The 18,724-nt window shown below is 42.9% G+C and overlaps 2 protein-coding genes across 2 annotated transcripts in view; one reads left to right on the forward strand and one right to left on the reverse strand.

Annotated features, from left to right (window-relative positions):
- L3HYPDH (trans-L-3-hydroxyproline dehydratase) overlaps window positions 1-1,658 on the reverse strand; it is a 102,712-nt gene extending 101,054 nt beyond the window's left edge. Inside the window, exon 1 of the mRNA XM_086938206.1 lies at window positions 1,141-1,658. Coding sequence (XP_086794332.1) covers window positions 1,141-1,621 — 481 coding nt within the window. The 5' untranslated portion in view covers window positions 1,622-1,658. The remainder of the gene's footprint in view (window positions 1-1,140) is intronic.
- Window positions 1,659-2,687: 1,029 nt separating this feature from the next.
- The window catches only part of JKAMP (JNK1/MAPK8 associated membrane protein), a 62,666-nt gene continuing 46,629 nt past the window's right edge, over window positions 2,688-18,724 (forward strand). The window contains exons 1-2 of the mRNA XM_086938207.1: window positions 2,688-2,819; window positions 15,437-15,525. Of these exons, the coding sequence (XP_086794333.1) occupies window positions 2,816-2,819; window positions 15,437-15,525 (93 nt within the window). The 5' untranslated portion in view covers window positions 2,688-2,815. The remainder of the gene's footprint in view (window positions 2,820-15,436; window positions 15,526-18,724) is intronic.

Here is an 18,724-nt window from a genome sequence, read left to right on the forward strand (position 1 = left end):
TAGAGGTCAGTCTTGACAGACAAGCATCCTGGGACTGGTTTCGGGGTATCACTCCTCATCAGCCAGGCCATTATCTGTTCTTATTGTTTTTGCCACCCTATGTGGGAAGGGTGAATAAACATTGGTCCTGTGCTCACTGTGCCACTGGATTCAAGCTACCCTGGCTGATGAGTGGCGATACCCCAAAACCAATCCAAGGATGCATGTTTCCGGTGCAAGTAAGACCTTGCCTAGCAGTTCACGCTGGACTGTTTCCATGAGCAGCAGAGTCAAGACTGATTTGCATATGGCTGGGTTCAAACTGGGGTGCAATTCTGAGCAAAAGAATAATGGATAAAACCCAGATCTCTTGACTGGGTGTGAGTGGTTGAAACGTGTCAGCAGTCCGTCCACCATGTTTTGCCACATCATTTACTTTAAACGGATTAGATGTTACAAAAATTGCAGCAACCTGTATTGTGTGCAGTGGAAGGCCCCATGCAAAGGATGACCTATCTTTCAGTAGCTTATCACTGTATTTGGATGTTAAACTGGACCCCAGTTGAAATGTTTGCCTACACAGTGCTATCATGTGAAAAAATAAAATATAAGATGTCATCGCAAAATATGCCAAATTGGGTTGTATAATTTGACTGTTCTTACTGCATTAGTCTACCCTACCGCATAATTTGGCACTCCTCTGCCACACAATTTAAGTGGTCCGGCTTATAAACAGTGCTTTAAAATGGGTGGGTGCTGTGTAACTGCATCCTTTCATCTAGAAGGGAAAGAGTACCAGAGCTTCTCCACAGTGGTACATTAGTACCAAGGGTGTAGCTTCAGAGGGGTGTTTGGACTGTCACCACCCCCCCCCCCCCCAATACATGTTCTGTAGTAAATAGTAGGGTAAACGTGGCTTAAGTCGAGTATGGTGAGATGTTTGTCGGATTTCACTTGGGATTTTCACATGCAGACAAATCAAAAACTGATGAACACACATGCACTCAAGTCTTAGTTTTAAATGTCTTAAAAGTAGTTATTTTACCAAACATTGGGTCATAAGAAATCCTCACAATCCGCACGCCTCGCCTCTCCAATCGCTCCTTATACCCCCTCCTGCCCTGCATCTCTTATAATGCATTTTAACCAGCGGGATTTTACCTGTAGCGAAGGCGAATGCGGGCACACTTTGGAAGCGGGACCGACCGCTCTTGCCCCCCTCGGTCTCCACATAGGCCGTCACCAGCCCGCAGGGGCAGTGTATGTTCACCTGGGTCTCGGGACTCTGGGTCTCCGGAACCAAACCGTAGTCCACGGCGTAGCGGGCCAGTGCCAGCACGGCGTGGCCGCACATGGTGCTGTAGCCCTCGTTGTGCATGAACAGAACTCCCAGGTGGGCCTCGGGCAGCTCGCTGGGCACCAGCAGCGCCCCGTACATATCCCGGTGCCCGCGGGGCTCCCACATGAGCAAACGGCGCAGCGAGTCCAGCTCCTCTCGCACATAGCGGCGCTTGGCAAGGAGGCTGGAGCCCCGTATTGGCGGCAGGCCGCCCGCTACTATCCGCAAGGGCTCCCCGCCTGTGTGCATGTCCACAACCGACAACACCGGCCCGTCGTGGTGAGGTAGAGCTGGGGTCGCCATGATCCGGGAGAAAAAGCAACAAGCTGACTCTTCAGGAATGGTCTGGGAGGAGCAATGGAGTTTCTATGAGGCGGAGGAGGGTGCCCTCTCAGAAACCCAGTTTCTTTCATCATTATACACTTAAAACAATCACACAAAGTGCCTGAAAGAAATAATTTCGCTTATCAGCTGTGGTGCCCCTTTTCTGGAGTTCATAACCGCACAAGGAGTGCTATTTCCATTTCCCCAAAATAAATGGAAGGGGTCGGTTGACTGTCCATACCAGGAGAATCCTTTGAGTTAGGTTACTACAACATGCAGTTCTCAAGTTCAAAGTTTAATAGCATACGGAAATTTGCAGCAATATACTGTGAGATAAAAAACACAAAAGATAACTCACAATTTCCTGGATTGCAAATTAAAAAGTAAAATCCTTTCTTTAAACGGTGTGCCCTTACATATAAAAGTCAAGTATGTATCAGCCACCACCGCAGGTACCATTAAGATTATATGAAAGAATATTTTTAACGTCTTACGGCTGCACTGTGCCAGAAAAGATAGCAAACTTTATGAACATTTCCCTCACTTGGCAAATATGCGCAATTAGGACACTAGATTCGGATATACAATGTACTTCGTACAGTTTTAGTGGAATTACCTCTCAAAATTTCAAATAACATACATTATACACCTTAAAAATATATCGTATGCAAAATACGTGATATATTCGTTAAGGTACTTCCAAAACAACTTCTGCGCAATGTCAATAAACTATATGTTACTATATTAATTCTACGAAAATATGCGACAGTCTAGCCATTTGCTTACCACTCCAAACAAAGATTCAAAGCCGAGCAATACTTTCATTGTGACACTTTCAGAGTCTGACTTCTTCTTGTGTCTTGCACACGCTCTATAGCCAAGTCGTTTGTGTCACTTTGTTACCAGCGTTCCAAAAGCTACCACTATAAACTTTCCGGTAACAAGATATACGTTTCTAACTCCTTACGTAGTCCACGCCCACACACGCTGTCCAATCAGAACCCAGAAGAGTTCTGTTGTGAAGAGGAGCTGAGACGTCGCTGCCGTGCACTCTCGCTAGTTGTCGCGCCCTGATGACGTCGAAGGGTCTGAAGGCAGACACTGACAGGCATCTGTTTATGGGATCTTCCTGCAACTACTTACGGTCCCCTGCTGCTGGGAGACGCGCTGACCATGGGTACGCTCTTCATTCTGTTTGCTTCATTACCCGTTCATGTTTTGAGTCCAGACATATAATAAATCGAGCAGTTGTTTGTGGGGGCGAGATGCATCACGTTTTTTCACAAACCTAGATGCACTTGTGATGAACGCATTATTTTGCTCATTGTGGTGGCTTGCAATGGCAAGGGAGCCTTGGTCCCTCCCAGACCTGGCTGTGTTGAATCCATCGCAGAGCTGAGTCTCACTCGCCCTGTGAAGATGCGCTAACTGTAACCTACTTAAGTGTGTTGTTTTGCTGAATGTTTCAATCTGGACAGACGCCGCTCTATGATATTCTAAGTCTATGATTGTGGAAGAGGTATGTTAATGTGTTAAACTGTGTTGTAGCTCATCTGAATAATGCATTATAGGCGTGAGACCAGATTACCTGGCTTTAGTACCACTGTAGCTAAATGTTGTCAAGTAATGCTATTTTGACTGTACTGCTGCTTTCATCGGCTTTTGCTCAATTTGGCCTTTATTTTGTAGCAGAAAACAACTGTTCCTGATTGTTCACAGGTGCTTGTTTATGTTCAGTTCAATAACTTTATTCAGTTATAATTCGTAAATCACCATAAAAGTACAATAAATTTACAGCAAGATACAAAAGGAGGTATACAATCAATCATTTCCAATCCAGTACAATAAGCTCTTTACAGTTTCATACAAGTATTGATTTCCGTGAAATAAAAACATTTTTAAGAAAAGGCGAGACAGATGCAACAGTAAAAATATTATCTAACTTCTGGATAGCTAAAAAGGCAGGTCAACACTGTCTAAAATCCATATACTTTAAAATCGGTACAATCCATCTTTTCCTTGGAATTGTGTACAATTTACAAAAGAACAGAATATGAATATCGGATTTGTTGGACAAATCATCGCATGGGCATTTAATCAGTTGCTTTGACCAGTCATTCATTATAGGAACTTAAAAGCCCAAAAAGGATATTGAATCTAAAACGTATTAATAAGAACCTATCAAAGTCTCGCATCTGTAGAATAATATATGGTTGGATATCATTCCTAACCAGAATTAACTGATGGGAAACCACTGATATTTTGGTATATTCCACCTTGTTTCTAACATCCTCTAGGTAGGTCATACATCATTTTTTCAGTACTTTCCTAAGAATCTGGTGCAATAGAGAAGGTTCTTCAGAATGTTCTAAATGACCTATTTTTATAAGGAAAGATTTTACGTAATATAACCATTTAATCTTAAAAGCGTTATCAAGGCTTTTTGCATCCCTTAAAATGAAGCGGTTAAAAGAAAACTCCTCTGTGGTCCACACCCTATGCCAAAGGAGAATTGGTTGTACCTTGATGACATCCTCTAAATATGGCAATCGAAGTTCTGCATAGCAAGTATGGGTGGACACACTATCTGGCACAGATAAAAGATGTCTCAAGAAACTGTTTTCAGTTACCTGCAACAATTTCACATTGGCATGGTGGAGTGGTGTGGCTCACTGGTTAGATGCGGCAGACCCGGAAGCAGAGGACGGCCCGGGACCAGGGTTCAATTCCCGACGCGGCAGGGTCGTGGACCAGGGTCAGCGGACTCAATAATTCTCGCCTCGGTGCCTACTCTAACCAGGGATCACACTCGGCAACTCTGGGCATTAGCTTGCCTCATCTCCATAGCGGCCCCCCACATACGCCGGGGATGCCTGGTTTCACCTTGGAGATACCCAGTAGGGACCATCTCACAGGGAAAGCCAGGACGGGTTCCCCAGCGGTCTACAGCGCAGAGATACCTCATGTCGGGTGATTCATGCGCTTTACAAGACATCATTACATTACATTACATAACATGTCCCAAGATACCCGCACCATATTTAGCAATCGCTACACAAGTTGCGTTATAGATGCATAACAGTTCTTTGATAGGCTTTCTCCCCAGCTTCCTACTAAAAGTTGTCAGGGCCATAATGGACTTGGAAAACAACAATCTCCTTGTATTTACGGCAGACTTCCAAAGACCAGATTGATCAAACAAAATGCCCAAATACGAAAAAGTTTGAATGAAATCCAAAGGTTTAGAATCAATAAACATAGTTTTCTTTATTCTATCTGCCCCTGAACCGCAATTCATACAAAAAGTTTTAGTGCACTTGATTTTTAAGTCCAGTGTGGTCATAAAATTTGTAAAAGATGTTACCATTGTTTGCATTGCCTGCGGAGTCCTAGCCATCAATACCGCATCGTCTGCATATAATAATGCGGGTATTAAACGATTTGATGCCAGAGGCATATCCCGACATTCGTGCAGTAACGTTCTTTCTAAGTCGTTGATATAGATGGTAAATAAAAAAGGGGCAAGGACACATCCTTGCCGGACTCCTCTAGCTATCTTAAATGTCTTAGTACACTCACCATTTTTACCAAATCTTATAGAAGCCTTTGCCCCCTTGTAAAGATTCCTAAGGAATATTATAATATTTTCCTCGACCCCCAAACGTTCCAGTATCAGCCATAACTTGCTATGGGTAACACAATCAAAAGCGGATGACAAATCCACAAAAGTTAAAAACATCCGACTACCCTTAGCTTTAGCGTACTTCTCTAAGAGAATATGCAAGTTAAGGAGGCCCTGATCAACTGTGCCGAGGCCTTTCCTGAAACCGTATTGGAGGTCACTAATTATGGCGTGCTCATCAGTCCAGGTTGTAGCCTATTTAAAATAAATCTACCCAGGATTTTAATGGTTGAGTCTAGAAAGATATAGGGCGATAGAACTAGTTGCGCGTGCTATCGCCCTTTTTAAAAATGGGTATAATAATAGACTCAAACCAAGTCGATACCAAACCATCTGAGCAAGTAGCATTAAACAGTTGTGTGAGGAGTGGGGCCCATAAATCCATGTTATTCTTGAAGAGGTCAACCGGTACCCCATCAGGGCCCGGCACCTTTCCTCCCAAGCTAGCTTTAATGCCCAATATCACTTCCTCAATAGTGATATTCATGTTTATTTTGTTATTGGAGAACATGATCTCTTCCTCCTCTACATACTCGCTAGGCATTTGCCCCTCCAAGGATGGTACACTATACAAAGTTTAAAAAAACCTGACCCATTCGGTCTCAGCGATGGCTATCTCTATCCTCGCCTTGGAGTTAACATTAAAAAACAGGGCGTTTACTGCCTTCCAGAAGGCCGCCGAATCTCGGCTTTGAGAGGCCTCACACAGTGAGTCCCAAGCTTCCTTTTTCAGTACATCCTTTCTCTTTTTTAGAGCTTTCTTGTATACCTTACGCTGAATACCTCGCATCTGATTGGGATCCTGTTTGCTCTCTGTGGACTCGTGCCGCTTCGCCACACCTCTCGGAACCCGCTTCGCGGGTCCCGCATCGCGGCCAGAAACACCCCTGGACTCTTGGACTGAAGGAGAGGGGCCATTGAGGAGGCTGTTGTGGGAGAGAGCTGTGGAGCAGGGCTGCGAGCGGCGGGCTTGGGACTCCATTTCCCAGGAGTCCCTGCTAGCCCTGATTGTTGCCACCTGGGCCGCTCTCCCTGCTCGTGACGCCACACCCACCAACGACCATAAAGTCCTCTGTCTTCAGTAGTCAGGCGGGACGCTGAATACCTCGCATCTGATTGGGATCCTGTTTGCTCTCTGTGGACTCGTGCCGCTTCGCCACACCTCACGGAACCCGCTGCACGGGTCCCGCATCGCGGCCAGAAACACCCGTGGACTCTTGGACTGAAGGAGAGGGGCCGTGGGAGAGAGCTGTGGAGCAGGGCTGCGAGCGGCGGGCTTGGGACTCCATTTCCTAGGAGTCCCTGCTAGCCCTGATTGTTGCCACCTGGGCCGCTCTCCCTGCTCGTGACGCCACACCCACCAATGACCATAAAGACCTCTGTCTTCAGTAGTCAGGCGGGACACTGAATACCTCGCATCTGATTGGGATCCTGTTTGCTCTCTGTGGACTCGTGCCGCTTCGCCACACCTCGCGGAACCCGCTTCGCGGGTCCCGCATCACGGCCAGAAACACCCCTGGACTCTTGGACTGAAGGAGAGGGGCCATTGAGGAGGCTGTTGTGGCAGAGAGCTGTGGAGCAGGGCTGCGAGCGGTGGGCTTGGGACTCCATTTCCCAGGAGTCCCTGCTAGCCCTGATTGTTGCCACCTGGGCCGCTCTCCCTGCTCAAGACGCCACACCCACCAACGACCATAAAGACCTCTGTCTTCAGTAGTCAGGCGGGACGCTGAATACCTCGCATCTGATTGGGATCCTGTTTGCTCTCTGTGGAGTTGTGCCGCTTCGCCACACCTCGCGGAACCCGCTTCGCGGGTCCCGCATCGCGGCCAGAAACACCCCTGGACTCTTGGACTGAAGGAGAGGGGCCATTGAGGAGGCTGTTGTGGCAGAGAGCTGTGGAGCAGGGCTGCGAGCGGCGGGCTTGGGACTCCATTTCCCAGGAGTCCCTGCTAGCCCTGATTGTTGCCACCTGGGCCGCTCTCCCTGATCGTGACGCCACACCCACCAACCAATTACCCAACATAAACAACCCCCTATTATCGCTGCGCGGGAGCGCGCCGGGAGAAGCCCGGGACAAGGGCGGGACCGTCTGTGGCTGTCAGGGGCCGGAGGAGGCCGGGCTGGCCCCCCCCTCTGATAAGTTCACTATTGGATGTGGCCTTGTAATCATGATTTAACATTGGGTTGATACCCTCGTATATTTCTAGGTTTAGTTGTCATTACTATACGAGGTTGTTTGTTTGTTACCCTTATTGGTTAATGTTGCCTAAACACTATCATTTATTATATATTTTATTATATACTTATCCTAAAAATGTCTAGTTCAACTCCTAATTCCCTCCCTGATCGCGTGAGTATCTCTATACTCGGCCCCCTTGATAAATATTTTGCTAAAGCAACTAAGGAAATTGACCGAGAGTTAGCTCTAGCGGAAAGGAGGGCCGAACGACGCCTCTCAATTGAGAATCTTAAGAGGATTCCTCCCCCTAGCAAAGCGAAGTCTCCTGTATGCACCTCAGAACAGGCTGAGATGGATGCGGAGTTATTTAACACAGATAGTATACCTTTAATTTTTCAGGAAAGTCCGCCATTGCTGGGGGTTCTGGATATGGCAGTGGAAGGTCCAAGTGACTTGTCCACGGTAATATCAAATAACCTTATAGATCTTAATACCCCTCTGCCCTTGGAGCCTGTTCCCCACTCTAATAGTAATACCTTACCTCCCCCCCTGAAGATACAAACTGAGGTCATCACCTTGCTTGCTTCTCAGCCTACTATTACAACAACTAGTGCACATGATGACCAAAAGTCTAAAGGTGGTGTATCTTCCCCAGCTAGGAAGAGACGGAAGAAGGGAGGGAAAAATAAAAGTGGGTCTGCCAACCCGTGGAAGCCGCCACAGGTAACAGCCCCCAAAGAAACCCTGTCAGAGGACGTGGGGGAAAAGCTTACAGAGGAGACAGAAGTAATACAAAGGAATGTAGATATGGGACATAAAAGCATTCCTAATGATGGGCTTCTGGATGCTGTTGAAAAACTCTTAAAGGCTCTTATTCTTCCTCTTGTCGAAAGGCTTAAAAGGCTGGATAAAAAACTAGATTGCCTTCTTCCTCAGCCTACGCCCCCAGAGAAACCAACTTTAATCACCCCAGTTACCGTTACTGAAAACAAAACCTCAAATAATCAAATTAGACAACATAATCCCCCTAAGAAACCAAATAATGTACCTGCTAATAAAAACCCCACTACTGCATCAGGCATACCTGTGACTATAGCCTTGAAAACCACAACCAAAGAAAAGATCCCTTCAGTGGTTTCGAGGCCTGCTCAAATCAACAAAATACCTGCTTCCCAAACAAATCATCCTAACAGAGGTAAATTACATTATAAAGATACAGTAGATCTGCCGCCGGAGTCTTTTGATTTTGTCATTATTTTAACAGGCGTTCCTGCTGTCCCGGAGGGAACTGTGGAATCGAATATTAGTTTAAAAAACAAAGTGATTCATTGGTTGCGTCTGAATAGACCACTACCTGTACATTTGAATGGAGACATTGTCTCAGTTAGAAGGTGTCAATGGGTCGGCATTCGTCCTAAGGATATAGAGGGTGATTTGATCATAGTCAATTTCAGGGACCATAGGGTGGTATCCTATATAAGTGATTGGTTTGTGGGTAGTAATGATGGAGGAGTGTCAACACGGAATCTGACATATTTCTATCTGGAAAACATGATGTTTTCTTCAAATAAACCCCGGTATAGATATGGTTTGGACTCCCCTTACCATCAGAAACAATTTAGAAATAAACCTAACTCTACCTACCCTAATAGAAATGTTAACTTTTTTCCTTTGGTAAATCACCCTAATATGTACCCTAGGTCAAATAATTACCATCCTACAAATCCGAAGGACTTTTGGAACATTCCATTATCAAATATGTTCCACCCACTGACCCCAATGAACTTAAAGGACTGACTGAATCCAATTTCTCAACAAAGCTTATCACCCTGGAACAATAAGTTTACCTTTTCTTCTCCGGTTGAGGATGCTATGCCTAGGTTGGTGCCGTCCCATCACCATCTTACTCTGTGCAGTGAAATGAAAATAACAACCAATGATAATATAAATCGTGTAGAGAATTTCTGGGCTAGTGAAAATTGTCAAACCCACTTTGAAGAAAACAATGATCTTGTAAATTATGGTAATGATGGGAATGATTCTGTTCAAGGGAGTATGGGACTTTTGTACAAATCAAATGTAAACTCAAAATTAGATCGAAGGTGTGGGGATAGCATATGTACTCTTAGAGTTATAAATGCTCAGGATGATGTTGTTGTGGGAAATAATGATATAATTACTCATGAGGTTGTTGATGTGGGAATTAATGGTACAAGAAATATTGTAGATGGGTGTGAGCCAGCTCATTCTATAACTAAAACACAACTGGTAAAGGAGGGTAATCGGGAGGAGGTTAGCTGTTTCCGTATAATTTCCTGGAATATTGCGGGCCTTGGGCAAAGATTGGAGGATCCGGTTTGGGTAGAATACGTAGATTCTTTTGACATAGTCTGTTTACAGGAGACATGGAGTACTGTGGACCAGAGTCTGGATGGTTTTCAAATGTTTAATGTTCCTGCAATACCATCGCAATCAGGACGAGCTAAGGGTGGGCTTATGACCGCAATCTCTGTAAAGCATAATCTAAGATATGTTTACAGAGTGGTGGAATCACCTTGGTACCAATTACTTATCATTAAGGATCTATTTCCTGAAACTGTTCTTATTAATTGGTACTATAATATATTTGATCCCAATGAAACCGTAATTATTGATAACCTACAGGTAGAGATTGCTAAGGTGACAAATAGGGTCTTCCCTCTTTCCATCATATGGTCAGGCGATTTTAATTGTGAGTTATGTAAGTTCAGTGGGTCCAGGGCGTGTGGTCTGATGGATCTAAATGACCAACCTATGGCCCATTTTACTCATACCAAACAAGGGGAGGCTCTAAATAGTATTGTCATGAACAATGATTTATGTATCCTGGATATGCCCAGCTTTTCAGGTACTGTGAATATACCTACCTTTCAAGGCACAGGGGGCAGAACGAGTACAATCGATTTTGCAATGGTATCTAGGGGGTTTTTCCACTTCTTGAAGGACTTTAAAATTGAGGCGAACCCAGCCAGTGACCATAATCCCCTAATTCTGAGCTTTAACATGGTTCTTGAAAGAAAATTGGGTCCGGAACAACCTATAGTATACAGTCAGAATCAGGGCGTCACTCTAAAGTGGAACAAAGTACCTGTCAGGCAATTGGAAATGGATATTTTTAAGGAAAACCCGATTCAGATAGAATCTTGTCTATCACCTATTTCTGATCCAGACCACACAATGTATTTAAAAATACATCTGACAAGTTATGGCCCTAGCACGGACAATAACAGTAACAGTAACCCCCCCTCCAGCTAATACCTTCCCTTGCTTCCAACCAGTCACGCAGGACCAAATAAAAAACACACTATCAACCATCAAATCAGGTTCACCCCTGGATCCTTGCCCTCTATCTGTACTCAGACCAGTCATGGATGTGATCATACCGGCACTCACACAGGTCTGCAATTTAATATTGCAGTCAGGCAATTATCCGGATCCTCTCAAAAACACTTTACTAAAACCTCTGTTAAAAAAACCCTCACTGGACAAAAGTGAGTTAAAAAACTATCGACCAATTGCCAGTCTACCCTTCATGGCTAAGACGATTGAAAAAATTATGAATACCCAGATTTCTGAGTTTATCGAAGAACATCAGCTGCTCGACAACACGCAGTTCGGGTTCCGAAAACATCACGGGACCGAGACAGCCTTGATCAAAGCTGCTGATGATATCAGGGTCATCAGGGACCAGGGTGGCACTGCCATACTGGTTCTGCTAGATTTATCGGCGGCTTTCGACACGGTCGACCACAACACCTTGGTCGACCGTGTCCAAGGACTTGGCATTTGCCACACTGCCAAAAATCTAATAGCTTCCTTCCTTGCCAAAAGAACGCAGGCTGTTATTCTGGGACCCTTCCAATCAGCTCAACTCTCTGCCCCCTGCGGAGTTCCTCAAGGCTCATCCCTCAGTCCGACACTTTTTAACATCTATGTGTCGGACCTAGCTAAAACCATCAAAGCACATGGGATGAGCCTTACCTCGTACGCCGACGACACCCAACTAGTGTTGGCGATTAAAGGCGACGGAGAGCAAGTAGCTGAAAAATTTAAGAAAGGGCTCCTAGACATAGGAGATTGGATGGCGACAAACTGCTTAAAGCTGAACTCAGAAAAAACCGAGGTACTCATCTTTGGTCCACTCTCCCCAGCCTGGTCCACCTGCTGGTGGCCAGAGACCTTCGGTACTCCTCCTACGCCGGCCTCGAAGGTCAGGAACTTGGGGGTCACATTTGATGATGGACTTAATTTCATGAATCATGCTAATAAAACAGTATCTACAGCGCACATGAAATTAAAAATGATCCGCAAAATACGCCCTTTTCTTCCTGACTCCGCCTTGAAGACACTGGTTTCTGCCCTCGTCCTCTCATCCCTGGATTACTGTAATGGTTTATTTCTCAATGCTCAAATCAGAGTAATTGCAAAACTTCAAACTATACAAAATGCAGCAGCTCGTCTCCTTACCGGCAAAACAAAGTTTGAACCCATCTCCAAAAACATAAAAGACCTTCATTGGCTGACGGTACAAAAAAGAATTCAGTTCAAAGCACTCTGCATAGTTTTCAAATCAATCAATAATCAAGGACCACATTTCCTAAGAGATCAACTACAGTCCTACAAACCCACAAGAGTTCTACGATCTGCCACTCTCAGCGAACTGGTTGTCCCTCGCACCAAAACAGTCTCCTGGGGTGACTGACGCTTTTTGGTGGCGGCCCCCAGACTCTGGAACACCTTGCCTCTCAATATCAGACAAAGTGTCACACTGCTCCGGTTCCGTAAACTCTTGAAAACCTGGCTGTTCTCTCAGTAATCTCTTTCCCATACCGTCATATCTGCTCTATCCAACATATGCTCTCACATTTCCATAGTCAATATTGGTTTTAGCGCCTTGACGCCCACGGGTATAAGTAGCGCTTTATAAATATTAAAAAATAAATAAATAAATAAATAAATAATTAAGAATTTCGAAATATTAATGGGTAATGTGGCTACTCATCTTCTTGTAAAAATAGGGGGGAGGAATCAACACGAGGGCCTAAATGGTTTGATGCTGAATGTTCTTCAGCTCAAACAAATTTAACTAAGGCATTACGCCATGACCCACGAGATAGAGACATGGTTATATTGGCTAGGAAAAGATACAGGGGGGCAATTAGAAAGAGGAAAAATTATTTGAGGACAAAAGCATGGGAAGACCTGGATAAAGCGGTTGATCTAAGGGATAATGGACTTTTTTGGGAAATAATAAATAGGCCTTTTTTAAAAACAGGGGAAGAAAATACCAATCGAGTGCATATACTTGAAGACTCCTGGGTAGCTCATTATAGTAAAATCTTCAATCCCAAGGAGAAACTACAGACTGCTACCACGGGAGAGGATGAATACTGTAATGTTAACATGGAATCAGCAAAGATACTTAGTGACTCATTAACGCTCTCGGAAGTGGAGCTGGCTTTGACTAAGGGGGCGGCTTTAAAGGCCCCTGGCCCTGATGCAGTACCCTTAGACCTTTTTAAACATAATCTGGAGGTCTGGTCCCCATTACTTCTGAATGTTTTTAAGGCATTAGTGCTGGGGCCCATTCCGACCTCCTGGAAAGAGGCAGTTTTGGTGCCTATTTTCAAAAAGGGTGATAAGTCTGACCCACGTTGCTATAGACCAATATCATTAATTGACACATCATGCAAGTTAATGGGTAGGGTAATATTGGCGCGTCTAGAATTGTGGGCAGAGTCGGCGGGGGTTATTGTAGAATCCCAATATGGTTTTAGGAGGGGGAAAGGAACTACTGAGCAGTGCTTGAATCTAGCACTGATCATGGGCAAGTACATGGGTGCAAAGAATAGTTCTATTCACTTGGCATTTATGGACTTGTCCAGTGCATTTGATACGGTATGCGGGGATAAATTGTGGCGTATGATGGACTCTATGGGGTTCGAGGAGCCTTTGGTTACTTTGCTCCGCAGGTTGCATACTGCTACAATGGTCAGAATTAGATATGGCCCTGGAGGAGAGAAAACAAGACCTATATTATCCACCGAAGGCGTCCGACAGGGATGTATTTTAGCCCCTTTTCTATTTTTGGTTTATATGAATGGTCTAGAGGGCTTTCTATTAGAAACTGGTGCTGATTTTCCGAAGATAAACGGTAAAAGAATCCCAATGTTGTCATATGCAGATGACACTGTCCTAATGGCCCTTACTCCCAATAGCATGCAGATTTGTCTGAATGCTTTTGATATGTTTATGGGAAAATTAGATTTAGGGGTCAACTTTACTAAATCTTTTGCCATGACTTGCGGTTCGAAAAATGTAAAAATTCGCAAATACAGGGTGAGGAACTCCAATATAGAGAAAGTTGATAACTTCAAATATCTGGGAAACCTTTTTAACAAAAAATTGAACTGGGAACCTTTGTTGTCAGCTAGGGTTCAAAAGGTTACACAGTCAATTGAAGCTCTCTTTCGCTTTGCTAGTAAATTAGGACGACGACGTATAGCTGAAATAACATCTTTATATAAAGCTAAATGTGTTTCTGCTCTGACCTATGGTGCTGGTGTTTGGGGGTCACAAAATTGTGAAAAAATACAGATTATGGAGAATAAGTTTCTAAAACGCTTACTATCTGTCCCATCGGGCACATCTAACATATTCTGCCACGGAGAGGTTGGAATTGAGTTTGTAAGCGATATTATTCACGTTGCACCTTTAATATTATGGTCTAAAGTTTGGCAATCTGATGAACTGAAATTAACTAAAGATATCCTTCAAGTTTGCCTTAAACTTGAGCATTACAGGGAAATCCCATGGCTACGATATGTCAGGGAGACCCTCTATAAGATAGGGTTGGGAAATATGTTTACAAATCCTGATATGCTTAGTAAGGATGCTAAGGAAGTTATTAAAAATGCCTATAGTGTTAAACTGGGTTCTTTAAAGACAAATTATCATGTATCACGGATACGGGAAAGGCTAGTTCAACCCTTTTATCTGTCATATATTATGAACACGCAATGGCGCTTTTATCTTACAAGATTTCGCCTTGGCACCTTACACTTCCTCTTTGCTTTTCCAAAGCAGGGGGGTTGGTGGGAGAAGTTACCTTGTTGCCCTTGTAATAATAAGGTTTCGCAAAATACTCTCCACCTTTTTCTCTTTTGTACCTTGTATAAGGTCCCAAGAAACACCTTTATCAGACCATTATTATTATCTCTTGGAACGTGCTATTACAAAGAAGCTTATGAATTCTTGTTATCTCTGTCAACTGCAAACACCTGTAATGCTGTATTGAATTTTATTAGATCAGCTCTGATGATCAGAAATAGATATTGAATGTTCATGGTATTTAGTTTTAAGCTGTACTATGGTTTTTATCCTCCAAATATGTATTGTGATTTTATGGTAGATTAATTGTTTTGTTTTTAAATTGATGTATACTTTTATGATTTCCTTGTGGAATCGAAATAAAGTTATTTGAATCGAATCGTATACCTTCGTAGGTCTCTAATTAGGGTCCTATCCTTATTGGTTTCACTTAAGGCATACTTGAGGTTGGAATAAGCCTTAGTACAGGCTGTGTCAAACCAGCCTTTAATTTTTCTTTCGGGTTTTTAACTTCTACCCACAAACTGGCTTTAATTTGTGAGGTAATTACCTTACATTTTTTAATTATTTCTGAGTTTTCAGCTGTCTCATTCAAACAAACGTTAAAGCTATTTTCACATTTCCTAATTAAGTGATGTAGGAATTCCTCTGGGACTACCTTTAACCATTTTAAAGAATTGTGTTGTTTTGTTGAATGTTTAAATCTGGACAGACGCCGATCTTTGATATTCTATGTCTATGATTGTGAGGATCACAAATAATATTATTTTGTTCCCTCTGTTAGCCGTCGAAATGTATCCAGCATGCCTTGGGCTTTACTGTGGAAAGACGGTGATTGACGTGAATGGCACAGCAATATACGGAGAATGTGGGGTGAGTACTCTGTTTTACAATATCTAATACTGCTGTGACTTATATCAAACCTGTTTCTATATTTTATGAAATGTGAAAATGCATACAATGAAGCAGGGGAAAGTGCCCACCTCTCGGGGTCCTTATGTGAACAATTTCTCTTCATGTTGGGGCCTAATCAGAGGTTGTATGAATGGAAAATATAAATTAATGATTAGGTAACAGATTCTTGAAGTACTAGAGTAAAACTTAATGCCCTATCTAAAGTCAAATCGATTGCACGATATTCAAGTACAGCAAGAGGGTCATTTAGAAAAAGGTGGGCGGCTTGCTGGGAGAGAAGGTTAGCAAAATCAATGACTTTCCCATGAATGGAGTAGCACCTCCCGTCTATTTAGAGATCCCGCAAACCTGGCTTCTAGGAAGTTAGTGTGGAGGACAAGACCTCAGAACTCAACAAACAGACACAATAGCATATTGTCCAGCCTAGTTCTTATCTTTTAGCTAAAAGAAAGTATTCTAATCTCAAAGCATAACGAAATACTACTTCAGTAAATGATTCGGGTACAATATTGTAATCTTATTTATGATCCTCAGGTGCTACACACCTCGCACTGCCCTCTCCCCACTGTAGGAGTTCGCTTATGTGTATTGTCACTGGTATGTGGAATGGGTAGAGGCTTTAATTAGGCACAGTTCACTGTTGATTAGCCCACTGACTAGATAAATAAATCACTTCAGAGTCTTTCACTGACTTGAGTTCACCCAGGTAAAATTCTTAAATTAATGTAGCAGATTGTTCAGAGTTTGCAGTCTCTTGTTTTTTTTGTTCTCTGCAATGCTCCATGTTTGCCTTCTCTGTGTCACACTTTACTTGACACAGAAAAAAGGTCTGGTTACACTAATGATTCACAAAAACTCAGTAGACTGCCACCACACCTTAGGTGACGACCCCTATGATATGGATTGTATTCCATTCTTGTTCATGAGTGCACAGAACAAGTTCTTGACTTTGCCTTACTACGGGCTGTCCTAGGCACCTGCACGCATGCTATTTTATCGTGATTTCAGGCCCAAACAAAAAGTCAGGAGACCAGTTTCTCATGCACTCAGGCAGCCGGAGTACACATCTGTTTACCATGTAGAGGACCTTCCTATCCAAAGACCTGCTGTGAAATATGTAGTGCATAGAATTTTATTAGTGCCCAATTTCACCATAACTGAACCAATTGTGTGCAGCCTTTGTCAATGCACAGAACGCTCCCGAGAAGGCTGTCTGCCAGCAAACAAGTTGTGCTGGGCATTTGGCCGTATTTCGGGGGCTCCGGGTGCAGAGTCTACCTATAAGCCAAGACCTTTGCTGGCCCTGCCAGCGAACCAGTTGTACTGGGCTTTTGGCCATGTGTAGTGGACTTTGGGAGCAGGGTTTGACCATAAGCGAGGGCCGTTCTGGCCCTGAGCCAAACAACCATCTGTGCACAACATTTGACCACACATAGCAGGCTTTAAGGCCTAGCCTATTGCAGGCCCTTAGGTGGCTCAGGTTCACAGTGTTCATCATCATAAATAACTTTATTCGATTCAAAAGAATCATAAAAGTATACATTTTTAACCAACAAATTTACAAATGGTTTTTCAAATCCAAAGGTTCAGACGCATATCATACAGGAAATCATAAGCACAATATCAATAGGCATTTTGTTCTATCAGAAAAGCCATACTTCATTAAAAACATCTAAAAGTGCACTGTGCCCTTTTAATTTATAACCTCATACATAAGTTGGTTAGCCTCTCACACTATCCAACTTAATTTAACACACTTCAGTTGCATATTAGGATATCCTGAGAACAAAAGAGACCAATATAAAAATTACCATTCGAATAAAAACATCTAAAAAACACAAGCTAACAGGTATAAAGTGCATTGTGCATTTTTATATTATAATATCTCATATATAAATTGGTTAGCCTCTCACACTATCCAACTTAATTTAACCCACTTTAGTTGCATGTTACCATGTTCTGTCAGGTAAAAGAACCAATTTAAAAGTTTCCTATAGATTGATAAACTATCAGTTTCCTAACTTTTAATTTCTTTCAATTTAGGACACAAGGTATCAAAACAAAAATTATAATTTCAATAGCGATTCCTAATTGAAAGTGCTAATCTAGTAAAGCGAAGGATAGCACTGCAGATAGCCGCAGTGCGTAATGATCTTAAGTGCTCATAACCTTCTTTAAAATTACAAGGTCGAATTTCCTTTAAAATGGGTTTAATAAATCGGTCTCTTGGGGTTTTATAAAGGGTGCAGAAAAGTACAAAGTGCATTGTTGAGCTTCATTATCACATGGGCATGGGGGTAGCCTCTCACACCAACCCCCTTGCTTCGGAAAGCAACTAAAAAGTGCAGTGCATTTAATCGAAATCTCGTTAGATAAAAACGCCATTGCGTATGTAATGTAAACGATAAATAAAATTGGTGCTGTCATTTACCTCCCTGATCTAGTTGCTGTTCTACATTTTTTGACGATCCCAAGATGTTGCGGTATGCATTCTTAATTACCATCTTTGTATCTGAATTAATAGAATCTGGGTTATCCTAAAAGTTTCCAAGGTCAATTTCATAAAGAGTTTCCCTTACATAGAACAACCATGGGATCTGCATAGCGTGATACAATTTTACACAATCTTTTAGGATTTCTTTTGAAAGCTGCAAATCCTCAGAGGACCACATTTTTCCCAATAGGAGTAATGGGGACACATGGATAATATCACTCACAAATTCTATACCCAACTTAGTGTGACAAAAAATATTTGGAGTACTAATCGGTACTGATAAAAGACGTTTTAAAAACTTGTTCTCCATAACTTGGAGTTGAGCACATTTATGGTATCCCCATACCCCTGCTCCGTAAGTCGCCACAGGCAAGCATTTTGATTTATACAGTGTCTTTAATTCGGCAATTGGTTTTTGTCCTAATTTGCTTGTAAAACGAAAAAGTGCCTCTATTGATCTCATGGTCTTCCCAACTCAGGCTTCTGATAAAGAGATTTCCCAAGTAGTTAAAATTCGGGACCTTTTCAATAGTCAAATTCTCTTCAACAAACCTACGAGTTTTGGTCCCTCTTGGGCCACAGACCATTGCGAAAGATTTTGTGAAATTGACCTTAAGGTCTAGATCCTGCATAAACTCATTAAAAGCAATCAAGCATACTTGC

This window comes from Lissotriton vulgaris, chromosome 9 (genome assembly GCF_964263255.1).
Source record: "Lissotriton vulgaris chromosome 9, aLisVul1.2, whole genome shotgun sequence".
In the NCBI taxonomy this organism is placed as follows: domain Eukaryota; kingdom Metazoa; phylum Chordata; class Amphibia; order Caudata; family Salamandridae; genus Lissotriton; species Lissotriton vulgaris.